We start from the raw sequence: 26710 nt of genomic DNA, 5'->3' as shown, positions 1-26710 counted from the left end.
CCTCTCGCAGAGCCTGGGGGCAGGGGCGAGGGTGGAGGACTGGCCAGGGTGAGAGCTGCAGGAGGGCACACTGGGAGTGGCGGGCAGGGAGCTGCCGGTCACTCACATCGATGGCATCCCTCTCAAAGATGCGCAGCTGCAGGAAGAGCTCGAGCTTGATCTTGCGCTCCTGGAAGAGCTCCTCCATCTGGGCCTGGGCCTCGTCCAGCTGCTGCAGCACCGTCTCGATGTGGCTAATGGAGCTGTTGTGCGGGGTCTTGTTACTGGAGATGGCTGAGTCCCTGCGAAGGAGCAGAGGGGGACACGCAGAAATTGGATGGGAACGTGTCACGGTCAGAGGTCAGACCCAGCAGCTGGGGCTTCGGGGGAAGAAGCCGGCAGGAAGCGAGACTGCTGGCCTCGGAGATGCAGTCAGCTGCCCCTCCCGCCAAAGGCTTCCTCCTCCCAGCCGAGGACACGCAGAGAATTCCGCCCACTCTCTCAGGTCCTCTTAGAAGAAGGCTCCCGGTCACACAAGTCATTTCATCAAGTTTTCACCTTTGGCCATTTTCCTTAAGTAGAGAACAGATGACAGCTATTTACTGCAAACAGTGGAGCACTGTCGGCTGTGAGGGGTTAAACTTTAGTGCAGCCAAGTGAGTCTTAATCGAGGCACTTCCCCTGACTGCCTGCGCAGCAAGCATCGTAGACTGTCAGAGACAGTCCGATTAGCTGTCCTGAGTGATCTGGTGGGCGGCGGGGGGACATCCATGCGTACGCTCTCTGTGGTTCCCAGTGATGCCTCCTGCCCTGAGCACCTGAGGGGCCGAGAGGTGTCCCCGAGACTGGACAGAGCCTGGACTCCGAGAGAAGGGATGCCCGCCGCACTCCAGAAAAGCAGGCTGCTCAGCACCTGGAGGAAGAGGTCCTGGGAGGTTTAAATTCCTCTGCTGTGTAAAGAAGGTCCCATCATTACTAGGCGGGTGTTAGGAGGAAATTTTAATAAGAACTGAATCCCGGGAAGGTTTACTAGTCAATGCTGTAATGAAAAAATTGCAGGGTGAAAACAACTGGGAGGGAGAAAAATCGAAGAGAGATGCTAGTCTCCTTCGTGTGGGTGGATGGTATTCGTTCTCGAACTGCCTGGACAGAGAATTGAAGCTACGTGTTCAAAAGGTGGCGAAGGGAGTCCCTGGCAGGTCTCAGAGTGCTGGTGTGGGGAGGGGAGGAGGGGGAGAGGCAGGAACACGGGGACAGGGACAGGGGTGCGGCCCACCTGAGCTGCTGGATGAGGTCCTCCCCTTCCTTGATCACGTTGACGGTCACCTGCAGGGTAGTCTGCTGCTGCTGGCCGAAGCGCTTGATGAGGTCCTGCACCGCCTCCACCGACTCCGCGTACACGTCGTCCAGCAGCTCCTTCTGCAGCTCCTCCAGCCACGTCCACAGCTGCGGGGACAGCGCCGTGAGGCCGGGCCCTTCCCTGTGTCCCGCGAAGGCCCCGGGCCGGCCGGGAGGGGGCCGGCGGCGTGGCTCCAGGGAGCCGGGAGGGAGGGGGCCGGGGGCCCAGAGGCCGGCGGAACACACGGAGCAGGACGCGGAGCAGGACGCGAGGGGAAAAAACAAACAGGCAGAGCCCAAGGGGACTGTCACAAAGGAGAGAAAGGAAAGGGGAGGGGAGTGACTCTTCCCAGGCCTTCCGAGACTCACCCCAGAGCAACAGGAAAGAGAAAAGACCCTCCACCAACAGCAACATCTGCTGAACACACACAACGGGCATTTTCTGCCGCATCTTCTGACTCTTAGCAGAGGGATAGTTTTATTTTCTTTTTAGCAAGGACATTATAATACATTACTAATTATCAACCTGCTCCTCAGACACGGGGGCTTTACAACCCTCAGAAAAGGAAGCATGAAGTGTGGAAGAATGGATCTGTCACGGCGACCCGAAGGAGTGTGCACATGGCCCCGCCAGGTCCCCTCAGCAGCCCAGGCCACTGCCAACCAGCCCCCACTCAGTCTTGCCACGAGAGGTATACACACTGGAGACCCCTCAACGCCTCCACTGCCAGGACCATCAATGCTGTGTCTGCGGACATGGATCCAGAACTGCCCCAGCCTTGGGGGAACAGGGCACCCCGCTGCCTGCTCCGGGTCTCTGGGGAGTGGCTCTGTGAACTGACAAAGAGGGTTCAGCAGGACGAGCAGCCCTGGTGGCTTCGAAGTGGTTTGCAAGCAGAGAAAATGCTTCCTCGGGGATTAAGAATCACCTCCTGTGCCTCGTGAGGCCACCACAGACAGGGCCTTGGCTGTGGGGAGGGGGTCTTCCCCCCACCTGCCAGCCACAAGGGCCCTCACGGCTAACACAGCACAGGCAAACCGCACAGACTGAAGGTGTATGTTTGAGCAGTTCTGACACATGTGTACACCCATGCAGAGAGCAATGCCATGGGGACAGTGAATGGCTCTGTCATCCCGAAGTCTTCTTATAACCTGGGCAATCCCCCGCCACCCAAGGCCATCACCATCCTGTCTTCTGCCACACAGTCTGTTTACATTTTCTAAAAGAAGATTATATACATGGAATTTGTATAATTGTATGTACTCTTTCTTCCGGTCTGGCTTCTTTCAGCATAATCAACGCTGAGATTTCATCCGTACTACTGTGTTTATCTTTTTGTCACTGAGTTGTATTTCATTCTATGTTGATGCCACAATATAGCCACTCAAATGCTGGGTTGTTTCCAATTTGGAGCCATTATAAGCACAGCCACTATGCACACTGGAGTACAGGCTCGTATGCACCTGTGCTTTCCTTTCCTGGCGGTGAATATCTAGGTGTAAAGGGGCTGGATCACATGGGAGGGGTATGTTTAACTTTTTAACAAAATGGCAAACTGATTTCCATGCTGGCTCATTTCACACACACACACACACACACACACACCCCAGCGGTGTATGAGGGTTCCAATCATTCCACCTCCTCACTGATAACTCGTAAGGTGGGTCTTTTTAATTGCAGTCATTCTAAATGAGTGGTACCTCATTAAAGTGTTAATTGGCAATTCCCTAATGACTAATGATGGCACATAAAAGCTCACCTTTTAAGAGTTTGTTTGTTGTAAAATGTGTATTTAATGGAAATCAGAGTATTGCCAGACGGCTCCTGTCAGGTCGGTAAGTATTGTTAATAAGACAGGTAAACTGAAGAATAAGGGAAGTGCTGACAAAGGACGTACTTTCAGCCAAGTTACTTGGGGTCCTAAGAGTTGATTTTACTAACAATGTTAAACCATTTGTCAACCTGTGTCCTATTATTTATCCACATAAATTTCACATCATGCAAGAATTTTAACTAAAGGAATTGTGATTTTAAAGAAAATTAACTTTTAGAGAGAGGTTGGCTCACCTCTCTGATCTTACAGATTAAGGAAAAGAGGCCCTACGTGATAAACTGCATGACACGGGCAAACCTGTTAGCAGTGCCAACCCATGGTCACCAGACTGTACTTTACAGCCACGGCTTATTCATTTTATACCTTCTGACCCTCTACACACACCCACCTCACCTCTGGCAACTACCAATCTCTTCTCTGTATCTGTGAGTTAGGTGTTTTGTTTATTTAAGTTTTTTGGTTTTTTTTCATCTTTTCAGGGCCACATCCGTAGCACATGTAAGTTCCCAGGCTAGGGGTCAAATTGGAGCTGCAGCAGCTGGCCTACTGCACAGCCACAGCAACGTGGGATCCAAGCCACATCTTCGACCTACACAGCTCATGGCAACACCGGATCCTTAACCCACTGAGTAAGGCGAGGGATTGAACCCAAATCCCCATGGATACCAGTCGGATTCGTTTCTGCTGAGCCACAATGGGAACTCCTGTTTAGGTTTTTTGATTCCACATATCAGTGAGTTCCTGTGGTATCTGTCTTTCTCATTCTGACTTATCTCACTTATTAGCATAATGCCCTAAAATCCATCCATGCTGTACTGAATATTTGAAGGCTGAGAGAGTAGATGTTAGAAGTTTCATCGTTAGCAAAAAAATTTGTAACCACTTGTGATGATGGATGTTAATTAGACTTATCGTGCTGATTATTTCACGATCTATACAGATACTGAATCATTATGCTCTACACCTAAAACTAATAAATGTCAATTGTATCTCAATAAAAGAAGTGTTTTTAGCCACAAATAATGAAAACAAAACACGTTTCTCATAATGCAAAACACTTTTCTCACTTTTCTCCTAACAAGTAAGAGTGTGGGATCTGAAGCCAGATTGCCTGAGTTCAAATCCTGACTTAACATCTCCTAGGGTGTGACTTTGCGGCAATTTCCTTACCTGTCAGTGTTTTCATCTATAAAATGGGTATGGCAATAATGTCTACCTCAGAGAGTTACTGTGAAGATTAAACAAGATGATACACATGAAGTGAAGAAATTAAGTATATGTTAGCCACTATTCCAGTTTTGTTCCTATAAGAAAAATTCTGATTAAAAAAATCACAGCATTTTAAAAGTGTTCTTTCTCTGGAAAAGAACACTTTCAAAATATGTCCAAGTTCCTACCAATTGCTCAAAATATGTCCCTTAGTCTGGTAAACTTAACACCATCCCATATTTAAACCTTCCTACAACTAAAAATAGTGCAGTATGAGGAAAAGATGCTGGAATTGGTCCAGATTCTACAGAACTCTCTTCCCCTTGCTTGCAGGGGAAGTGCCAGGAGTATCTGTGGGTCAAACCCTTTCCTTACCTCCTGGTAAGTTCTGAAAGCCCTAGCTTATTCCCTTAACACCCTGGACACTTCAGCACACATCCATGCTGGTGGGTGAAACATGGCCAGCTGAGGGACCAGCAAAGGGCTGAGCTATGGAGTCCACAGGGGTCGATCCCGGGATCACGCAATTGAAAAGGGAAAAATGACAGGTGGGAAGGAACAAGGCTACATTTACATTCAAAGTTAAAATGCCCATAGTGCCTTTGCCCCTTTAGATTATTCTCATTCAACTTGGAGGGAAAAAGTCTCAGAGAAAGGTCATTTCTAATGCCGACTGATGATGAACTGAAACATGTCATGATACAGTATGATTCAGGCAAAGTCTATTTTTAGGCTTTTAAAGTGGTACATATGATGCCTAAAAGAACTTCTGAATAAAGGAATGAGAAAAAGTCTTTAGAATGCCTGTGAAATTTTCACTATAGACTTCCTAAGGGTGAAAAAAAAAAAAAACTATGCTTCTGTGCATACTGTTATGTTTTACAAGAAAGCCAAAAATCTTTGCCTGACAGGCGAGAGGACTTGCATTCTATCCACATTCTCAGCAGTGCGGATCGGCTTCTAGGCAATGCTGCCCCCTGGAGGCCATCCGGGTAGTGGCCAAAAGCACACCACAGAGGAGAACTGGAACACAGCCCAGACTAGGGTGCAAGTGTGCACAGACTTGGGTCACTGTCCAGCATCCACAGAAGAGGCTGGCTTAGGAGGACACATGGGATTCTGGGGAGAAAAGTCCTATGATAAAGGTGTGGGAGAGCCTGGTCGTGGATCCAGCACCAGGCTAGGTCTGACCCAGGTGGAGCTCCACCCTAGCCCCTTCCCCACACCTGGGTACTGGGTGAAGCCTAAAGAGGGAACTGCAGCTCTGAGGGGAGAAAGCCCCTGAAAAGCCCTTTCCTCACTAGAGAGAGCTCCAAGAGGAACTCACTGGGGTAGGGGCGTCCTTGGAAAGGGATGTTTCCACCAGGTTCAGCGGGTGGTGGGATCGAAGCCCTGAGATCCAGGGGTTGCTCTAGCTGCAACCTCTCTTCCACACAGTCTGAATGCAGGATCAAGCCTCGTCCACGACAAAGTGGGAGCACAGCACACCAGGCGAGGGTCCTCATCCCCTGAGTGACCTTGGGGGAGTCCTCGGAGTGCACTGCCTTCAGTTTTCTCGAGGATGAAGCGGGGATTACCATGTATGTCTTCCCTAAGAGGCAAAGCCAGTCTGAGAATCAAGTGAAAGGACCACAGATGTGTGGGAGCACTCAGCAAACAGAAGCTGCCACCACTGGTGTCCATTTCCCTACTCTTGTTTTTGACAAAGACAATCAGGTACTGTTGGGGATGGGTGAGCCGTAAGGCCAGCATGGGAAGTATAAAAAACCAGGAGCAGAAGTAGGCGGTTTCACTGGCAACTTGCAGGCGGAATTTCAAGGGCACCTGCTGTGCATATAAAATGTGATTCCGTTTTAGGGAGAGGAAGCAGGGAGCAAAGGGGAACTCTTCCAGGCACGAAAGGCATGTTCTTCAGGCTGAAATGACCAACTGGTGCTTTGGGGCACATGCCTGTCACCTGACTAAGGAGTAAGAGTTTTTTTACTCTTGAGTGGGTGATAAAGATGCTTTAATGTGATGAAAGGAAATGTACGAGGGATGGGGGGGGCAAATCAACCTCAGAATCAAAGTGCTATTCCTCTCAAGCTCTTCAGATCTCTGAGACAGTGCCCGTCTCTGCAGCCTGCCCTCCCTCTCTCGAGCCTTCATCCCTTGCCTGCCAGCCCTGCCATCCCCACCAGCGCCAGCTCGCTCCTCTAAACTCTCCTCCCTCCCAACCTGGGGGCTGAAGCCCTGAAGGCAGCACCACACGTAGTGCAAGCAGGCGAGATGACCATCTCCCGGTCATGACCCTCCTTTTACTCTGTCACCCTGGGCCAGGAATTATCATGGACACTGTCCACGAACATGTGCAGGAATAGTCTTTGTTAGAAGCGTGCCACTGCCACCCCTGTGGCCCTACCTCTATAACCTGCCTACTTCTGATTCGAAACAGACTCAGATTTTAAAACCCACGAACGAAACGTCTGTGACCGAACTGGACTTACTCTTGCCGGGATCTTTTCAGATTCTATTTTACCACCTGACATTTCTGGAAGACCCTGGTCTAGACTCTGATAATCCTGCCCTCCACGCCAACCTGCCCACTACAGGCCTTGTGAGTGCAGAGAGAGGTCTGCAGTGGAAACGTCCCCCAGCCCCGCTGACGTCATCCACTGAGCAACACCCTCCATGGCTGGTCTCACTTACAAGGTTTTTAATGGAGCCACAATTATTTCTGCCTCAGTACCAAGTCTATGCTGGCTCTATGGCAATCTTACCACTTTCAAGATCGACATAAAAGTTCTGAATATGTTAGTGGAGTCAGTTCAAAAACATCTGCACAGGTTACCCCCCTATAGAAGGAGACACTGGGGATTAGAGCCATCAGCCTGTGGGGCCTCAGGTCCCTCTGGGGTGACTGATCTACCATCTCCCATCACCCGCTTCGTCAGCAAGCTGATCCGATCGTGGGCCTGGGCTGGAAATCACTTCCTTATTCCCATGCTGTGAATGAGTAATGTCTCACTATCGCAAACACTTTCTCCTGCACAGTCTGCTCAGAGACCCGTATGGGTGAATAAGGACAGCCTTGGTCTTAGGTTAACCAACATCCACAATGGATTCTTTTTCACAGCCATTCAGCCCCATTCTATCTTGAATACAAATTGATTGTCAAACGCCTGGTCAGACGCCCGCTAAGTCCACTGTGCCACATACTCTTCATCAAATCAGTAACTTAGTAAAGAATGAGCTAAAGTTCCCATGGTAATTTGCTCCTTTCCTTCCTGGAGGTTATAGACTGTCTTTTCTAGAACTCTGCTTAGGACTGACCTCAACCTGAGTAATAGGTGAAATCTATCTTCTTAAAAATGCTCAAGTGCATTTTTGGCCTTTGGGTCATCTCTTCCTTTTCCACAGCTCCTTAGAGATCAATAACCAAATTTGGTGATCTGATTATCAAGTTCTTTCACTACCCAGGGATCTAATTTGTCTTGGAATAGAGGCTTGAACTCAATTAGAAGAAATACGTTTATTCTTATAAAACCTTCATCCATTTCGGTCATTAACTTGTATTCATCAACATCATCAGTCCCAAGCAGAAGGCCCTTCCTTGATCTTGTGGTTCTGAGTTTTGCGCTTTAAAAAAAAAAACCAGACAACAAAACCAAAGAAGCCTTTACAGCCTCTACAGGCCCAGCTTACCTAGAGCTTTCAAGCTTTCTGACAAAACAATGCTGGTGATCAGCCTTTCTACCACCTATTCAACCAGAACGACAACAGTCAGTAACAAAACAGTACATGACGGAGATACACATACAGTTTAATTCTCTTAATTAGCCAAAGCTTTATCACATTTAGTTTATGAAGCTAACAAAATAAGAAATTAAGAATATTGGAGTTCCCGTCATGGCATAGCAGAAACGAATCCGACTAGGAACCATGAGGTTGCGGGTTCGAGCCCTGGCCTCACTCAGTGGGTTAAGGATCCAGCATTGCCATGAGCTGTGGTGTAGGTCGCAGACTTGGCTCAGATCTGGTGTTGCTATGGCTGTGATATAGGCCAGCGGCTACAGCTCCGATTAGACTCCTAGCCTGGGAACCTCCATATGCTGCAGATGCAGCCCTAAAAAGACCAAAAGAAAAGAAAAGAGAAAGAAAGAAATTGGGAAGATTAAAAATGCTCTCTTAAAAGAAGTCAAACAAGTAAACATGATGACACATACATCCATTTTCAGCTGGGCATTTTAAGACCTATAATGTCATGTTTCCTGAGCTTCTGTAGAAGTGCCTCACTTCTTGGTTACCTTAATTGAGGCTAATTTACAAACAATTAATTTTTTTTTGGGGGGGGGGGCACACCCACAGCATATGGAGATCCTTAACCTGTTGCACCAGAAGGGAATTTCAAGATAGCATATTATTAATTCATTCACTCAATAATCTCCACTAAGGGGCCTTCTGTGTCAGATATATTAAAGTTCTCTGCACTTTTACACACTAACTTCTAATTTCTCTATTGATCTAAAATTCTTCTATACCTGAAAATATTGGGGAATAAGAAGAAACAGAAAATTCATGAATTTAAACCAGTTTTAAACCATTCTCTAGGAAGATAAAGTAATGTTTTATATGTATTAATTAAAACTAAACTGAAAAAAGGCTTTTCCTTTTAGGTAGTGACATCCCTCTTTCCCCAATGGCTAAACCCAAAGCTTTTACATATTTATTTGGTGAAAAAATAACAATTTGTTTATTTGCAGCTTCGGCTGGAAACAAAAGCAGTGAGTGATGTGAACAAAGCAATGTATGTCAACATGAATGGAGCCACGAGCAAAGGTTCCCTCTAACAGTCTCCTCTGCTCTGAGGATGGGGTCAGACACAGAGCCAGGGGCCTCACACCCAGAGAGGCTCTGAGCACTGCTATGAAGGTTGGAGTGAGGGGCTGGCTCTGATCAGACACAGAGTCGGGGGGCCTCACACCCAGAAAGGCTCTGGTTGCTGTTGTGAAGGTCGGAGTGAGGGGCTAACTCTGAGAAAGTGCAATGGAAATAGATTAAGCAGCTCTTACTGCTCAAAGATGAGTAAGGAAGGTGTCAGGATTCATACCTAGGTATTTACACCTCTCTGTCTTACACTGAAATCTGTATTCTGGTCAAGTAAGTTGCAATGCAAATGAGGAGGCAGTGCAGGCATATTCACTGGCAGCTACAATGGTGAGTGTGAAATTTCACTTGGTCCACAGCCCTCAGAGGTGTTATTCTCAACTCTGTGGTGAGAAAGCTGCGGTGGCAGTGCAGAGTGGCCTACCCCAGGGCACTCAGCCACTTCAGTAAGGGGATGTGTTACCCTGTAATATACTTAAGTATTTTAATAAAGACTATATTTTCATAGAAAGGAAAGCATAAGTGACTAGACTTATTTTTTTGGACATTTCCAACTATGAGAAGACCTCCTATTTTTAAAAATACCACATACCACAAATGATGTGAAAACATAGTTGTTAAACCAGTGGGGAGCAACTGAATGGCCAAAGTCAAATCTAACCCCCCATCTTGCAAGGACCAATGACACAATGGATGTCTGCAGGCCATTAACTTCCTCTTCCCTTCTCTGGTTTGCGGCTACCTGTTTGTGTGTGTCCATATCAGATAAATAAACTGAGGAAAACAAAACTTTAAGACCACATTTAGGGAGTTCCCACTGTGGCTGAGTGGGGTAAGGATCTGCACGGCTACGGCTGTGGCGTGGGTTGTAGCTGTGGCTTGATTTTGATCCCTGGCCCAGGAACTTCCATGTGCTTTGGGTGTGGCCGAAAAAGAGAAAAAAAGAAAGAGTGCATTTAGAGAGTTCGTCCAAGGAACTGCATATTAAAGTAAAAGTTATTGAGATTTGATCATATAAGGTAAACTTTACATCCTGAAATGTTGTGCATTTATCTTACTTAACCTTTCCCACTGACAAATACATCAAAGCAATCCTGGACTCCTGAGATGCTAAAAAGCTAAAGATCACTCATACATTTCAAGTGGGAGTGTAAAATGGTATAACCATTCCGGCAGTTTCTTTTAGAACAATAGGCATTTACCAAAGGACCAAGCAATCATACTCTTGGGCATTTATTCCAGAGCCATGAAAACTTGAGCATGTGCAAAAAAACCTGTACATGAAGGTCCCCAGCTTCTCTGGTAAGAGCCAGAACTTTAAATGGGAGTTCCTGTCACAGCGCAGCGGCAACAAATCCGACTTGGAACCAAGAGGTTGTGGGTTCGATCCCTGGCCTCGCTCAGTGGGTTAAGGATCTGGCATTGCCGTGAGCTGTGGTGTAGGTCGCAGATGCGACTTGCATCTGGCATTTCTGTGGCTCTGGTGTAAGCCAGCAGCTATAGTTCTGACTAGACCCCTAGCCTGGGGACCTCCCATATGCCGCGGGTGCAGCCCTAAAAGGACAAAAAGACAAAAAAAATACATAAATAAATATTAAAAATAAAACTAAATGGTTAGAGAACCGTGATATATCCATCCCATGATGTTCTACTCAGCTATAAAGCACTGATACAGCAATAACGGGGAATTTTGCTAAGTAGAAAAAGCAATCTCAAAAAGGTACATATTGAGTAATTCCATTTATGTAACATTTTCAAAAGCATTCAGAGATGGAGAACAACAGGTCAGTGGTTGCCAGGGATCAGAGATGGGGTGGCGGTTGGGTTTGGATACAAGGAGGCACAAGGGAGCCCAGTGGTGATGGGATGACCCTGGAAGCTCAAAGTCGTGGTGGTCACAGTAATACACACAGGATAAAACCACATGAAATTACGCCTGCGTACCCACATGTGCCTGTGTGTGTACACACACACACACACACACACACACACACACACACACACCATGAGTGCATGCACATCTGGGGAAACCAGAAAAAACTCTGGGGAGCATGGCAAAGTCACTTTCCTGCACTGTGCTTACAAGAGCTGTGACTGCTGGGGGATGCTGGGAGAAGAGTACAGGGACCTCATTTTCTGTTTTTTCCCCAATTTTCTGTGATTATAAATATTTCAAAATAAAAAGTTTTTAAAAATGAAGCTGGGAAATGTGTTTAAAAGGTATCATACATCTATAGGAGTGAACAAACAAGCAACTTATTTTAGAGACCATGGACAGATGAGTCACCAGCAAAAGTAGCTGAGAAGGTCAAAATAAATGGCTTGAAAGTCAGGAACCAAATTTTAGAGACCTCTGCACAGGAGACACAGGGATCTGGAGGAATCCGATGCTCCAGAGGCTGGGATCACTCAGGGTTCCTCCTCTGCAGAGAGGCATGCTATTCAGAACAGACGCAGGCCTCCTATGGAAGGTCACGGCTAACGAGCAGGCCTGTACAGAGATTGCCAGTGACCACAAGATCCATAGAGGGGCAGCTGGTCTTCTCAAGGAGCAAAGCTACCTTGGTCAATTTCCCGGAATCAGTTTAACCACCAGATGCCCAACTGGTTGTCCTCTCCACAGGAAGAGTGAAAAGGATCCGGCCCTTTAGGCCATGGCTGGATGGGAGGGTGCTGGACAGGTTTTCACACTCGGTGAGGATGGCAGGAGAGGCATCTGGGAAAGCTCCACACCCCAAGGAGCAGGGCTCCCACTTTCCAGTGACCCTCCAAAGACCACAGAGCAAAGCCCCACGGCTCTGTCCCTGCTCCCCAGGGAGAGCTTGGCACAGGCCTGAGAGTAAAGAAAGAGGTCTGCCTGCTTAACCACGAGGCATGAAAATGAAGCCAGGCTGGTGTGCTGGGACCAAAAATCTCCAGGTGGTTGGGAGGCCTTTATTTCTAACTTCTGAATAAAATGAAAGGTTCCTCTTCTCCCAGGCATCACCCCAAACAACAACTCATCCCAGTTCACTGTGCTGTTTGAGAAGCAGAACCAAAAGCCTTCTTTACTTAACCCAGCAAGAATCGCAGCCCGATTCAAATGGGAGTGATCTTTCCTGGGAAACCAGGGCTTCTGGGAATCAAGGGAACAAAAACCAGCTCAGGGCCACGGAATCAATTCCAGAAATACACTCTGGCTGAGAACTCAATGTCACCACCTGGTTGCCTCATATAACCCATGCATTTCAAAGGTAATTATCAATTAACTCGAGACCTAATTTTGAGAATGGAAGTTGAAGAGTACGAATGGATGGAAATAATTATGCCTTTGCTATATTTGAAAATGGAACGATGTCCCTCTATCATTAAATCTCCAAATGACGTGCTAGAAATAGGCATCATTTGTTCCACAGGCTGAGTATCTGCTAAGTCTGGGAGGCAGGCTATGAAGATAAGTGAGGCATTGTGCCAGGCTTCAAGTAACTTAACCTCTACCAAGAGAAACAAATGTGTAAAATACCTATGAGATATACCAAAGCAGAAGGATGTTCTTCTGTTGGTCACTCATCTTTGTCTTCCCTTCCTGTGTGTTACACTTGGCTTGGGAGATACTTTGGAATGAATGAGTGAAAGAGTGAAGGAAAGTAGGAATGAACAGTGGACAATGCATTAAAAAGGAAAGGAAGACAGGTAACAAAGGCTTGATCACGGGAGAACTGCAATCAGAATCGATGTGAATAAAATGCTACAAATACTGAAGGAAAGAGAGATGAAGAGGTAGAAGACAAAATATAAGAGGGCAGTAACTCTCTTAAAATCAAATTTATGAAAGGCTGATCGACACTCCTTTTAAATACCACAATACTCCTTTAAAAACTTTAAAAAAAAAAAAAAAAAGAGAGATGATCAGTCTTCAAGTCTTCTGAAAGGAGGATAAACATCTCCTGAATTCCTTTCAGAGGGGAAAAAAAAAATGAGGAAAGGTCCCAGAATACTTCCAAATCTGGGTTTAAGGTGAAATTGGGGCTGATCCTCCATCAACCACCTTCTGTATTTAACCTCAAGGTATAAAACATTGTCACCTATGTGAAAAAACAGTTGACCCTTGAATAACTCCAGGATTAAGGGCACTGGCCCTCGGCATGGTTGAAAATCTAGGTACCGTTTAAGTCAGCCCTCTGCATCCGCAGCCCCTCTGCATCCACAGATTCAACCAACTGCAGAGAGCACAGTGTTGCAGAGTTTACGACTGGAAAACATCCACGTACACGTGGACCTGCCTGGTTCAAACCCATGCTATTCAAGGGTCAACAATGTTTCCTCTTCTGTCTCTTCCCGTGTTCAAGCCCTGAATGTTCTGTGCTCTGGGGGTAAGACAGTGCGGTCCCATATCTCCACACTGAACCGCTTGGTCTGAGGTAAGACTTACAGCCACCAACCTTCCTCCAGGTGTGACCTGAAAAGAACACCTGAGCCAAGGCTGGGCAGATAACACCTTGATCTGGCACCTTGGCAAAGCTGGCTGTTCATGAGATCACCTTTGTATTACTTGCTTCTCACAGAGCCAGAAATTTACTGCAAAAAAGAGAGAGCTACGCTCCATAGAAACTGAGAGATAAAACCACTGCTGGACACCTGGGAGCGAAGAAGGCTGACCTCCCTGTTGGCAGCGCCTTTGACAGTTAACTTCTAAAAAGCTTCGTACATTTGCCTAAATGAAAAAGGGCAAGCTGCTTTTCCAATCTCCCTCTGTATAATTTTAAATTGTATGGTCTGTTTGAGAAAGATTAATTTCAATAACTTAAACTGTTCAGCAATTTTTTACTCATCTGATATGTTAAAATATTTAGTGACTTGATGAAAACACATTTAATTAGCATGACTTCCTCCTCTTTGCTCTTCTGTCATTTTTAATTTTGTTTTAAAATTTGTAATGAAATTCGTTCTAAAGGAATCTGAGTTTTCTTCCAATGGCCTGTTTCTAAATGCAATGACTGGAGACACCACTCCTTCCTGCATAAAACTCTGCGAGTCTGAGGGCATTCATGGCAAACCCTCAAGGAGAGAAGGGGAGACTGAGGAAGATTCTGGGGCTAGTCAGGGACAAATAAATCTACCGAGAAAATGCTTGGGGCTAAAAAAGGAAGTTCAAGCAGAAGGCGGGGAAGACTGAGACAGTCCGCTCTGAGTGTGGCCAGCGTCCCTAAAAGTCTGCCCTCCCAGTCCCCCGGCATCTGTGTGTCCTGCTGGGCACCCCTCCACCTGTCACCAAATCCCTCCTGGGCCAGGTCACTCTGGGGGCACACGTTTAGGAGGAACCAAATCATGGTAAACCTACCAGTTTCTCTGCTACTGTGATGGTCTTTCACATAAAAAGAGAAGAATGGATGCGCTGAAAATTCTCAAAAAGGAAAGGTGAACCACTTAACCTTTCAAACAAAATTAAGCTCTCCTTAGTTTACAAATTTCACATGTACAATTGGTTTCTACAGCGTTAAGTCGAGAAAACAAAATGCATTTTCCCTTTTCAGTGAATTTCCAAATCCAGTGAACAGATAGACTCTACAGTTTGCTACCTGGAATGTTTTCACTGTAAGAGCTTCTGCTTAAAAATGCTGTTGATGTTACAAAATCCAATGGTCTCTGAAGAACAGTTTTTGTAGAAGGCTTTCTTCCTAGTTTCCTTTAGTGCCTGCGTTTTGAGAACCGTAACAAAGGTGGAAAGGTGATGTAAGTCATAAATTCTGCTTCATGGGAAAAGCCTTTTGGGTCCTAAATGCAGCTAAATCTTCACAAATCCTGCTAAAAAATATTCCGAAGGCATGTCACACAAACATCCTATTACAAACACCTGCTTGTTCTCCAGACAACAGGCCTGCTGCCCTGCCATTGCCCTTTCCCTCAGCTCAGTGTGTCAACATTGCCAGGCAGCCAGCCCTTCCTCCCTGTTCCTCCCAGGGCCACAGCGCCCCCTGCAGCCCGAATAAGGAACGCCAGCCGCCACCTACCACGCTTCCCTCCAGAAGGTCCAGGCTGCTTTCTGTCTGTCAGAGCCCAATGAACACAATCTGCATTTTCACACATCATCTTCTCTCTCTCATTTAGGGTGTAAAAAGCATAAGAGAAAGAGAAGCCAGCATACCAATACTAATGGAAAAGAGGAGTAACACACAACTATACCAAAATGAGACAAGTGCTAGAACAGGTGCTACAAAGAAAGTTTTAGAGAGATATAGGGAGAACTGCTAACTCTGCCTGGGGAAGTGAAGGGAAGCAGTACATCCAACTGTGGACCAGACCACGTGGATGCTGTGGGATGTCAGGCTGGTGCTCCACACCCACAAAGCATCACTGATGGTTCAGAAGCAAGGGCCTGTCCTACTCAAATTTATATTCCCAGGGGCAGGGCTGCAGGAGGCTGGGAGAGAATGGACAGAGGCCAGGAGACTAGCTGCTGGTTGCGGCCTGATTGGAGCGGAGTAAAGAACTGGTGACATGTGCACCGGGCATCAGACACTGCCATGGACCAACGTCCACTTAACGTGTGTCCTTGGGAAAAACAGTTTCATTATAATCACTCTGACGTTTATTTTAGTCGTGGTGTTAGTAAAGCAGCTTTCAGTTTTAACAACCACCCAGGGCCCACCAAGCACCAGCCCCTTTGCAGAAGGGGCTCAGGGTCCCAGCAGTTTGCCGAAGATGCCTTCTAAGCTATCTTCCTGGGCTCACAAAGTTTCAGAGGTGGAAGTGGGGGTGGTACACCTGGAGGCAAACTTTCATGCTACAAACGGCCAGGTCAAGGGTTGACTGACCAAGATCCTGGACCTGGCAGTGAAGCTCTTTTCCTTTAAACAAATTCATTGGCCCCTGATCAATAAAGCCTTTAAAGAAGGCAGGCCAGGCCGAGGCCCCTCCAGTCTCACTCTTCCAGATCCTGCTTCCTAGCCTTTACCACAGCCTTCAGGAACTTAACCCCACATAACCTAAAAGGGCCCCTCACATCCAATTTATAAAGAGCTGTGAAATGGAGAATCTTTTTTCCTTAGAAATAAGAAGCAGTAAGTTGACATCCTTACTCAATTTGAAGTCCTACTGAAAACTTTAGTTTTTATTATAAAGCTTTCTATCTGAAAAGCTATATAACACCTTCTTCGACTGTAATTTTTCTAGGATTTTCACTAAGAATAACATATACATAAGGCATAATTAATACCCACCTGCTTTCCACATACCAAGTAACATGTTATTTCTTATTCTGAGGCTAGTTTATCAGCAAGAGCTTGCCTATGAGAGTAGCTTTAATATTATTAAAAGTAAGGCCATGCTGGCTTTGGTATGTTTAAGTTCAACATGTACAATGCACTTCCACGAGGATCTGAGAATAGCCACACAGCCTGATAAAAACAGAAGGTGGCTGTGACTTCAGCATGTGACAGGCTGACTGGCAGAAAGGAAGTGCCACAGCTCCAACCGCAACGTGCACGGAGCCGATTCCTGCCACATACACTGGGCGAGCCCTGTTGCTCTCCAAGGTAACGGGATCCCCTTTACCTCCTGTTCTCCCTGGTCCCCTCCGGATCCACAGCTCCCCAGCCACCCCCAGCCTCACGGTCCGTCCTGGCAGATGTCGCCTCTGCAATGGCACACATGCACCCAGGTGGTGAGGAAGCCGGCAACAAGGCCAGTTCAGCTCCCACCAGTGCAAATGGACCACGTGTCCCCGCTGGCCACCTCTGGTTCACGGTCTCACATCACAACCGTCCCCAGTCCTCCCAGGGTGTTCAAGGCCCTTCCAGCCAAGGCTCCGGCCTGGCCTCGGACGCCTCCTCACCTCTTTCACGTGGGTGTGGAAGGACACCGACATGTCCAAGAGGACCTTCCGCTGCTCCACTCGCCGTACAAAATCTTGTATCCGGTCCTCCAGCTGATGGGCAGCCTGGTAGATCTCCTCTGGGTCACACTCCCCAGTCTGAGCCAGCTGCTCTGCCGCCTCCAGTAGTTTATCCGCATTGGTGTACGTGTTCTGCACGAGAGAACATTCAGAGACACAGGAGGTGAATGAAAATCAAACTGGCCAGTCTGGGAGCCGTAACTCTCGGCAACAGTCAGTGTGTGATGCCCCCAGTTATTCCTGTAAATCAAACGGAAAGATGGGATGGGAAGAGACGATTGCAGGATTCAGGACAGCCTTTTCCATTCTTCTTCTAGGCCGCTACATGTCTGAAGTGGTGATGGGGTACCCGTGGGCAGCTGCTGGCTGGCCCGTGACTCATAAAGGGCTTTCAGCTTTTTGCTGCCACGCGGCCAGGAGACGGAACTTAGCCGCAAGTGCCTGCTTCACTTTTTCTCCCAGTTTTATGACAGAGTGGAGAGTTCCAGTTTTGTGTCTTTCAGTATGATATACTGCTTTATGATAATTCCCCAAGAGACAGTGAAAAGGTTAACGTGCAAACAAACATAAGTTGCTGTCTCTTTTCATGTGTTTCTACTTATCAGTAATTCCGTGCTTATCTCTTTTCTACTCCAGGGAATATATTTTTTTTTTAACAAAAAGGAAATGATAATGATAATGGTTATAAAGCAGCCAGAGTTCTAAAAAGTTGAGAATTAAGTGTAAATGAGTGTCTAATATACTCTGAAAATTACTTTTATTTTTATTTTTTGCTTTTTAGGGCTGCACTCACAGCATAAGGAGGTTCCCAGGCTAGGAGTTGAATCAGAGCTATAGCTGCTGGCCTATGCCACAGTCACAGCAATGCCAGATCCGAGCTGCATCTGTGACCTACACCAGAGCTCACAGCAATGTTGGGTCCTTAACCCACTGAGCGAGGCCAGGGATCGAACCCGCAACCTCATGATTCTTAATCAGATTTGTTTCCACTGCACCACAAAGGGAACTCCTGAAAATTATTCCATTTTAATTGTTGATAAATGAAAGGATGCAAATGGGTTCCTCAAATAAACAAGTATATCAGAGACCCAGCACTGCTGAAGGGAACCACCAGGGAGAGGCCTGCCGTCTGGGGATGGGGTGCGGATGGGACAGGCTGGAAGGCCCAGTTCAGGAAAGAACAGAACTCAGGTCTCCGAGAAGCCTCCCCCTGAGAAACAGGCTAAATCCATCCTCCATCTCCTTTCCCAGCAGTTCAGTCCCACGGCCAAGCAGATCAGCATCTCCTGGGTGAGGCGGTGGTGGCCAGGAGTGTGGGGAGGGTGCCCCTGCAGGGAGTTTGAACCCCAAGGGGCACAGGGCACCCCTGCAGTGGGCAGCTTCCCAGGTGGAGACTGGACTTCCAGTGGCATTAACCCCAGAAGCCATACACTAAGGATAACGAGAGGCAGGTTTCTTGGTTTGGAGAAGGGAGTCACACATACGCAGAGAGGACCACCGGAGTTAACCCTGGGCCACTGGACTCGAGTTGGGGGAATAATGTGAATATGTGGTTTCAATAGACAAATGTGTAAACGTGCATGTACACACTCACTCACACTCGTTCCCCTGCCCCGATCCACCAAGAGGGCCCAGTGGTGGCCCAGGAGCAATAAGCCTGCTTGCGACCCGATCCCCACTTGTAGGCCCTACCCGCCTCGGAGGGAACCAGGGCTCAGGGGAAAAACAGTGGGTTCCGGGGTGGGGGATGGAGCATAATATGCACCACAACATCTTACTGTGCCCCATGTAAGGAGAGGCCAAAGACAGTGTGGACAGGATAGGACGGAGAGGCCAGGCTGGGAAGGCGCATGCTGCCATGTGAGGGACAACCTGAGCATCGGCATAAATGGTGATGGCCACAGAGCCCAATCCACTCAGCAGGAAACCACAAGTTCTAGCTGACACAAGTGAGGAGGGCTAGGTGACAAAGAGCATCTTTATAGCACCTTCCCCCAAAGCACTTACTAATTATGAAGGGGGGACAACTCCCTCTACAAGGGAGAAATCAGGCAGACACACCTTAACCCAGAGGTCAAAGTGAACCCTGTATCAACAGGACATTAAACTACGCCACTTGACGGGCTGGTGTGAGGAGGACATGACAGCCCTCCTGTGACACACCTGCCGAGAACCAGAGCATAATTGTGAGGAAACACCAGACAAATCCAAAGTGAGAAGCATTTTCCAAAATAACTGGCTTGGAATCTTCCAAAATGTTAGGTCCCAGGAGTTAAGGAAGGACCAAGGAGCAGCTCCAGGCTGAAGGACACTAACATGTGACAACTAAACGTCACAGATGATTCCTCACTGGATCCCTTCCCTGCGAAGGACATTGCAGGGCCTGAGGGCCAGTTATCTGATTTTGATGGCGGTGTCATGGTTGTACAGGAAAAGGTCCTTTTTTTTAGGAGATGCTCATTAGAGTCAACAGTTCAAGGGAAAGTAAGTTCTTTGTGCTCTAATTCCAACATGCCTGCAAGTTTAATCAATTTTAGAGCAGGTATTAACATACAGTATGATGGGCATGAGGTGATGTCAGCCACGATGACACTGACGCACACTTACAGGGCAGGTGTGCCCTCATGTCCCAAGCGTGACAACATGGTGGGGACGGAGCAGCCCACCCTGGGCAGGCAGGGGACGGGAGGTGGGGCAGCGTTGATAGGGGATTTAAAAGCGAAAACAAAGCCCAGTGATGGGGGTGGGGGGTGGGGGGGGGCCTGCTCTTCACCACCAGCACAGGCTGACTGCCCCCTGCTCTGCATGTGCCCCATCTTAAGTACCTACTCTGCGTCAGGTCTAGGGGCCTCCCCACACAGGGCCATCCAACCCAAACCACAGCCCCGTTACACATCAGGAGCCTGAAGCAAGGAGGCTGTCATCAGCCTCAGTGGACAAGGCCAGCAGGCGATGAAGCAGGACTCCCCAAGGTCTGACTCAGGACCCGGGCTTACAAGCGCCCAGGGAGTTGTTGCTCAGCATGTGGGTCCCCACAGCAGAGTCTGTGCAGCCCTGTTGCTCACACTGCAAGGCTGACAGTCACCCCCCTCTCCCTGTCTACTTGAAAAACCATCTTCTGAGGACTTTTCGGTACTACCCAAGTCTCATGAGAATGGTCTCAATTCTACTAACGAAGGGCCTTTCAGAACTCTTTCTAGAAATGATGGGAGGGACGTCAAAGAATCCCTTAAGACTAACATGGCCGGACTCAGGAAAGTGCTATGTGTACACTTTCCATCTTCTTTGGAATCGATTATGTGAAATAATTTGAAAAGCACAGTCAGTTCTCAATCTGACTGCAGAACCTGAAAACACAGTTAAAAAACACAGTTTAAGTCTATATACGTTCGCTGTGACCCATCCGGCACCTAAGTGATAACTTAGCAGAGACACTGAACTGCCCACTTCAAGAGCTCTAGAACAACACAATCAGATTTCACAAATGTCCACTCCCTATCCTGTGCAGCCCCAGTATCTACATCCCCTGCGGGGCAGTCTGGCAACCTGCCAGCAGTGACAGGGACAAGAAGCCCTCCACGCAGACTGGCAAACCCCCTCTGAGCCTCCGAGTGACGAGACTGAAAGACTCTCACGTCTGGGGCCTGAGCCTAAGCCCTGTCCTGCTGCCGCCTCGGGGACCGCAGCCTCAGGCTGCAGCCAATTACCCCTCCTTGTGGATGAATGAGGGAGGAGCTTAAACTACCGATGAGAATCACAACAGCGCAGCAGTGAGAGCGGAAGAGTGAAGATGCCATCAACAACAGGAACAAAAATAACAATGACCAGGAGTTTCTGTCGTGGCACAGCAGAAACGAATCTGACTAGGAACCATGAGGTTGCGGGTTCGAACCCTGGCCTTGCTCAGTGGGTTAAGAATCCCGTTTTGCTGTGAGCTGTGGTGTAGGTTGCAGATGTTGCTATGGCTCTGGCGTAGGCTGGTGGCAACAGCTCCGATTAGACCCCTAGCCTGGGAACCTTCACATGCCACAGGTGCGGCCCTAAAAAGACAAAAAAAAAAAAAACAAAACACCCACAAACAAACAAAAAAAAACCAATGACCAGAAGGTGTCAGAGCCCAGGGGGCCTAAGGGGGCACCACGACTAAATGCCACATGATCCTGGATGGGACTCTGGAACAGGGAGAAACTAAGGAGACCTCCACAAAGTATGGGCTTCAGTTAGTCAGTATTAGGTCATTAATCCTAACAATACAGGTTCAAAATTACATTCACATAATACTATGTAATATTGATATCAGATCAATATTAGTTCATTAGTATCACAAGCTATCCTATTAATGAAGGATGTTACTAATAGGGGAAACTGGGCACAGGTATGAAACCCCGCTATCATCTTCACCATTCTTCTGTAAATCCAAAATTTGTCTAAAAACTTCTTAAAAATATATGTGTATATATGCACACACAGATTTTTTAAAAACAGCCCCCAGCTAGGGACCGGTTTCTGAGCATGTTCCCCGGAGGCTGTCCCCAAGTCCTCCCCTCCTAGAGTGGGGCCCAGAGACAGCCCTCGTGGCTGTGGCTTGGGGCCGCTGTCAGCATCCACGTTCCTGCCATACAGGTTCTGCACACATGTGCCCACTAAGGCTCTCTATTCAGCAGAGGCTGCACTGGAAGTGACACGTCTGGGACAGTGGCTCTAGGGAACACAGGCTTCCCTCCCCCAGAGCTATGCCCAGCAGCTCCGAGCAGAGCATCATGGGACCTCAGTGTGGGTGGAGCAGGCAGAGTACCAGGCTTTAGGCTGCACACATACATTTTTAAGAGCAGAATCCGGTTTTCTCAACAACTGTCACTACAGCCATGAAGTTGCTTACTTCTCGTCTTTGGTAAGTGGATCTGCAGGTGACAGTGCCTCCCAACAGCTAAGCATTACACTTCTGAAAGCTTTCTACCTCTTTGCCAGCAGGTAAAGACACTAAGTCAATGTCCCAAAGTAAGAATTGCATTTCTGAATTTCGTGAGACACTGACAGCATTTGCTTTGTCTCACTTCTCATTTTATGCTCGAGGACAACAAGCCAGTACGAAGGGCCTGGTGGCTTCCCCTGGGCACAGCAGTAGGAGCTGGGGGAGTCAGGGTCAGTGGGGCCTCTCTGAAACCCAAGGCCAAAGCCTCCCCATGCGCAGAACCTGCCCTGGCTCCTTTTGCCAGGGACAAAATTGATTTCGTGTGTTCATAAGCAGACTGATGAGGGAGGACCTGTTCTGTGCCCACAGCGGCCCTGTGACTAGGACACCGGGACACAGAGGGGAAGGAACCCGCCCACCAGTCAGGAGAGCCTTAGCCACGGGTCCTCTCAGAAGGGCAAACTGAGTCACAGACTCTGAGACTTCAAGTGGGGAGGGGGTGTTTGGTAAAGGAGTTACAGGAGACCACCAGCCCCTCTCCCTCCCGAGGGTTCTCCCCTGCACAGGGCTCCTGGCCTGTGCAGTGAGGTACTGATCTCTGCAGGGATGATGACGGAGACACTCCAGGGTAGGCCAGGGCGGGAGCCCAAAGAGTTTCCTCTTTTTCTTGAGAAGTAAATTAAAACTTCATAATCGCTAGGACTCAAAAACCACGAGAGCCTCTCAGAAGAGGATCAGACCTTCCTCTCCTACAATCCACAGCAGCTACAGCCTGGGTCTTACCCAAGACAGTCAGAGGCTGTATTCAGAACCTGGTTAAAAAAAAGACAGGGTTTCCTGATCTCAGAAAAGACAAGAAAGGAGGAGAACCCACGTCAGGCCTGAATTTTGAGCACACTGCAAGAGCCCACGTGCTGTGCTCAGGGCATCCTCCTCGCAAAAGATAAATGAGTTCAGGAGCGATGCCAGGGGTTAGAGAACCAGCCTGCTTAGCTTTTGAAAATCTAGAATGAGCGTGTAAGGTCTGCTTTCCTGAAAACCACACTTTTTTGTACTGGAAGACAAGATAATTACATGGCACGTATGAAAAGTTGCTGACAGAAATGGCTTCCTGGAGAACAACTTTGTGACAGGTTATGTCTCTAGAAAATGATCTGAATCCCAAAGGACCAGCTGACAGGAGAGCAGGCCCCCCTGGGAGGATGCTACGTCAGAGGAGTACTGCTCACATGAAAGAAATCTGTGCTCTCGAAACCAGCGTCTTCTTTGAACCAGAGTTTTCTTGGTTTTACTGGCTGCTGTATTCGGTGCTTTCTAAATCTACAAAGGAACATTAACTTGGATGACTACTTAGAAGGTAAAAGAGGAGACAACTGTCAAAGACCATCTTTCTTCCCCACAATCATTTGCAAAAAGTTTCATGTGCAAAGCATTTTTAACTTCTTTTTTAAAACTCCTGCATGAACATCCAATGTGGCAGCAACTGTCATGTCCCAGAAACTCACTAGCAAAGATTCATTCAATAGGATTCATCTACTCACAATCAGTGTACAACATAAAGAAGGAACGGATCTTCAGAGTAGCCTCAAGGATGTTCTTGGCTCTGCCAAACCGTGTGCAAAAATGGTCCAGTGCTTCCTAATGTGGCTGCAGCAGGGTCTGAAACAGCCCAAGACACCCCCTCCCCCGCAGTGAAGTCGGGGGGGCTGCAGAAGTCGCATTAGCTCCACGACATGCCGCCACCAAGTAAACACGAGGCTCTTTTCCGGTTCCTCCTTCTCAGAACACTACAACTGTTACAGAATAACCTATACTTAGTATGTTTTAAATGAATTCAACCGTCCGACTTTCACCACTTCCTTTTTGAATCTCTGTTAATTACTTCATCCTGCCACTTTTGAAGAAGTTGACTTTAAGAAAAATTCATTACATCAATTCAAAATCTCAAAACTGGACACAATTTAGAATTCATTTTACAAAGGATCCTTTAAAATACAACCCCAAGACACACACTAAACCACCTTCAACTTCACTGTGAAAAGGAAATCTTTTCTCCCTAGACCCAAAATCTGTTTGACCTTTGTATGTTTCAGAAAATGAGATAAGCCTCTTTCTTAAGTACTAAAGACGCCTCCGTTCCCATTTTTCAGTGCCTCCAAAGGCCATTCTGTCCAAAAAAATACATAAAGCTAAAATATGACCTTTGCTCTTCCTCCGCCCTAAGACTTGTATTTACTTTGGGCGGAAAGCAGTCAGAGACAGGAGGGTGGAGAAGGAAAGCTGTGGAAAGCATTCACTCCACACCCCCTGCACTTCAGCAGACCGATGTCATCTTCTTCTCTGGGAAGAGCTTGAGAGCTTTCCACAAATGAAGCTATGAACACAAAGTGTAATTTGGCTCGATAGCCAGGCCGCTGTTTGTCTAGATCACATCTATTGCAAGTGGTCTTAGCAAAGCCTAGTGCCTTCCAGAGCCACCTCACAGCCTGGAGCGCTCTATTAAATAGGGTGGGGAGCTACCAATAAGAGTCCATGCTCTCTCTTCAGGTCCTATGGGCCCCTTCCGACCCAACTGTGTTTAACTGTCCCTATTCCGTAGGGCAGTCCCTCTGTGACCGCCTGGGGGACTCTGCAACGGAGGGAACTCAGAACTGGCCAGAAGTGGTCCAGTGATGCTCACATCCCCCTGCCCATGGCTGCATGCCTGGATTCCAGAGCTCCGTCTCCAACCTCTCAACACACACAAGGTGGACATCACGTGTGTGTGGACAGAAAGGATCAGAGACTTTCACTGTGCAGCAAGTGGGGGTGGGGGTTATGTGCATGGGTGGCTGGCCCCAGGTCACAGTCAAGGATGACAGACTGCTGAGTGCTGGCTCTGGGCAAAAGCACCATGCTGCCTGCCTACTGGTTGGAGTTTTATCAGCCACAGTCACATAAAGCTGGACTGCGAGTCAGAGGGGTGTTGGGGAGGCAGAGCAAAGTGGCACAACACTCTTTCAAAACCAACTGGTATCTAAAAAATACAGAAGAATTAAGCGCCATTCTTCAAGAGAGGGGAGAGTATGTAAATATTTCATGCCTGAAGCAAAGAACTAAGAGTAGAGAAGCTGGAGATGCTAGGAAAAGAGGCCAGAACTAAAGGGCCAGGTCCTGGCAGTGGGGCTGGTGGCAGGGGTGGGGTGGTAGAGCAGAAACTGGAGATGAGGGCGCTGCCAGGTTCAAGGTGAAGAGCTCGCTTGGGGTCTGTCCCTGCCACCCCCACCTCATGGCATGTTTGCAAAGGAGAGAGGCCGGCAGAGACGAGAGGCTGGGTGTCTGCTCGGGGCTCCCAGGCCCTGGCCGGTTGGGCCCTCACTCCAGCCTTGTAGGCCAGGTAGCCGCGCTGCTCAGCAGACCCATCTGCCCTACCCAGGCCTGCCTCTAACCACCTCTTCTTTCTTTTTTTTTTTTTGTCTTTTTGCTATTTCTTGGGCCGCTCCCTCGGCATATGGAGTTTCCCAGGCTAGGGGTCTAATCGGAGCTGTAGCTGCCAGCCTATGCCAGAGCCACAGCAACGCGGGATCCGAGCAGCGTCTGCGACCTACACCACAGCTCACGGCAACGCCGGATCGTTAACCCACTGAGCAAGGGCAGGGACCAAACCCGCAACCTCATGGTTCCTAGTCGGATTCGTTAACCACTGCGCCACGACGGGAACTCCCACCTCTTCTTTCTTCATCACTAAACTGGATTCTAATTTCCAGGTCTTGGTTTTACACAGTGGGAAATGCCCGGCCCTCTGACAGGTAGCCACACCTCATCGGGAGCTCTAGGCCTGGCCTACTGCGCCCCACCCCCAGTGCTTGGCAGAATGTATGGCACACGATCGGTGATTATATGAAAACTAGAGGGAGAGAAACTGGATACAGATGTTTGCAAAGTGAACAAGAGATGTTTTTTCATGCATGGCTCAGATTTGGGCTTAAGGACTTTCAACTTAAAGGAAAGCAGATCAAGTACCCCTTAGAATCCCAGGAGCAATGCACCAAAGATGACAAGAAAGGAGTGAAACCCAGCTGGGGAGAGGCGGGAGCAGATGAGTCCCTCCCTTTCTCTGAACCAGGAGTAAAAGGTGCTGCTTCAACCCCTGGCTCACCCCAGAAACCTCAAGGCAGAAATATTCTCACCGAAGACAGTGTCTGATTCTTGCTGCCCCATGGGTCCCTGTGTTGACAGCTCTGACGGTCACCTAGGATTTGAGGAAGTGGAATTTACCAGGAAAAGACAGCAAGGCTGGCCACGGAAGAGGCTTCCCTAACTGAGAACAGAAGGAACCATGGGAACTGGAGGAGGGGACCCACGGGGCGCTGCACATGAGGACGCTCAGCAGACCAGGCCTCCACACTGCACAGGCTCAGGGAGGTGAGAGGCAGGCACCAGGGGGTTGAGCCCAAGGTCACGGATGAAGAGACTACTTGGGGCGGGAGCCCCACTTTGGGGCTTAGCTGTTTTGTTGTCAGGCCTCTTAGACTCTTTGGTGCCCAGTCTTCGCTCAGAGGATCCAAACTCCCCACCCATCCTCAAACTACAGGGCTATAGAGATACCTTATCTTATAGAAAAATTAAAGGGAGATACGAGCACATTTTCCACATTTCTTCTGCTACAAGAGGAAGGCAAAATATTTTCCAGCAAGTGTAAGTAGGGCGATCACATGT

The 26710-nt window shown here is 48.1% G+C and overlaps 1 protein-coding gene across 5 annotated transcripts in view; it reads right to left on the bottom strand.

Moving 5' to 3' along the window:
* Window positions 1-26710, bottom strand: part of TRIO (trio Rho guanine nucleotide exchange factor) — a 357836-nt gene that overhangs the window by 138554 nt on the left and 192572 nt on the right. For all 5 annotated transcript variants that reach the window (XM_085001718.1, XM_021077143.2, XM_085001720.1 and 2 more), the window contains exons 11-13: window positions 17041-17232; window positions 1256-1425; window positions 107-281 (exon numbers count right to left, since the gene is read on the bottom strand). In XM_085001718.1, the coding sequence (XP_084857844.1) occupies window positions 107-281; window positions 1256-1425; window positions 17041-17232 (537 nt within the window). The remainder of the gene's footprint in view (window positions 1-106; window positions 282-1255; window positions 1426-17040; window positions 17233-26710) is intronic.

Source organism: Sus scrofa, chromosome 16 (genome assembly GCF_054392235.1).
Source record: "Sus scrofa isolate SSC_HxYL_T2T_F1_AM1 chromosome 16, Sscrofa_HxYL_maternal_Yorkshire_Landrace_v2.0, whole genome shotgun sequence".
NCBI lineage: Eukaryota > Metazoa > Chordata > Mammalia > Artiodactyla > Suidae > Sus > Sus scrofa.
The sequence above is the reverse complement of the archived record's forward strand: the minus strand, read 5'-3'. Positions and strand labels throughout refer to the sequence as shown.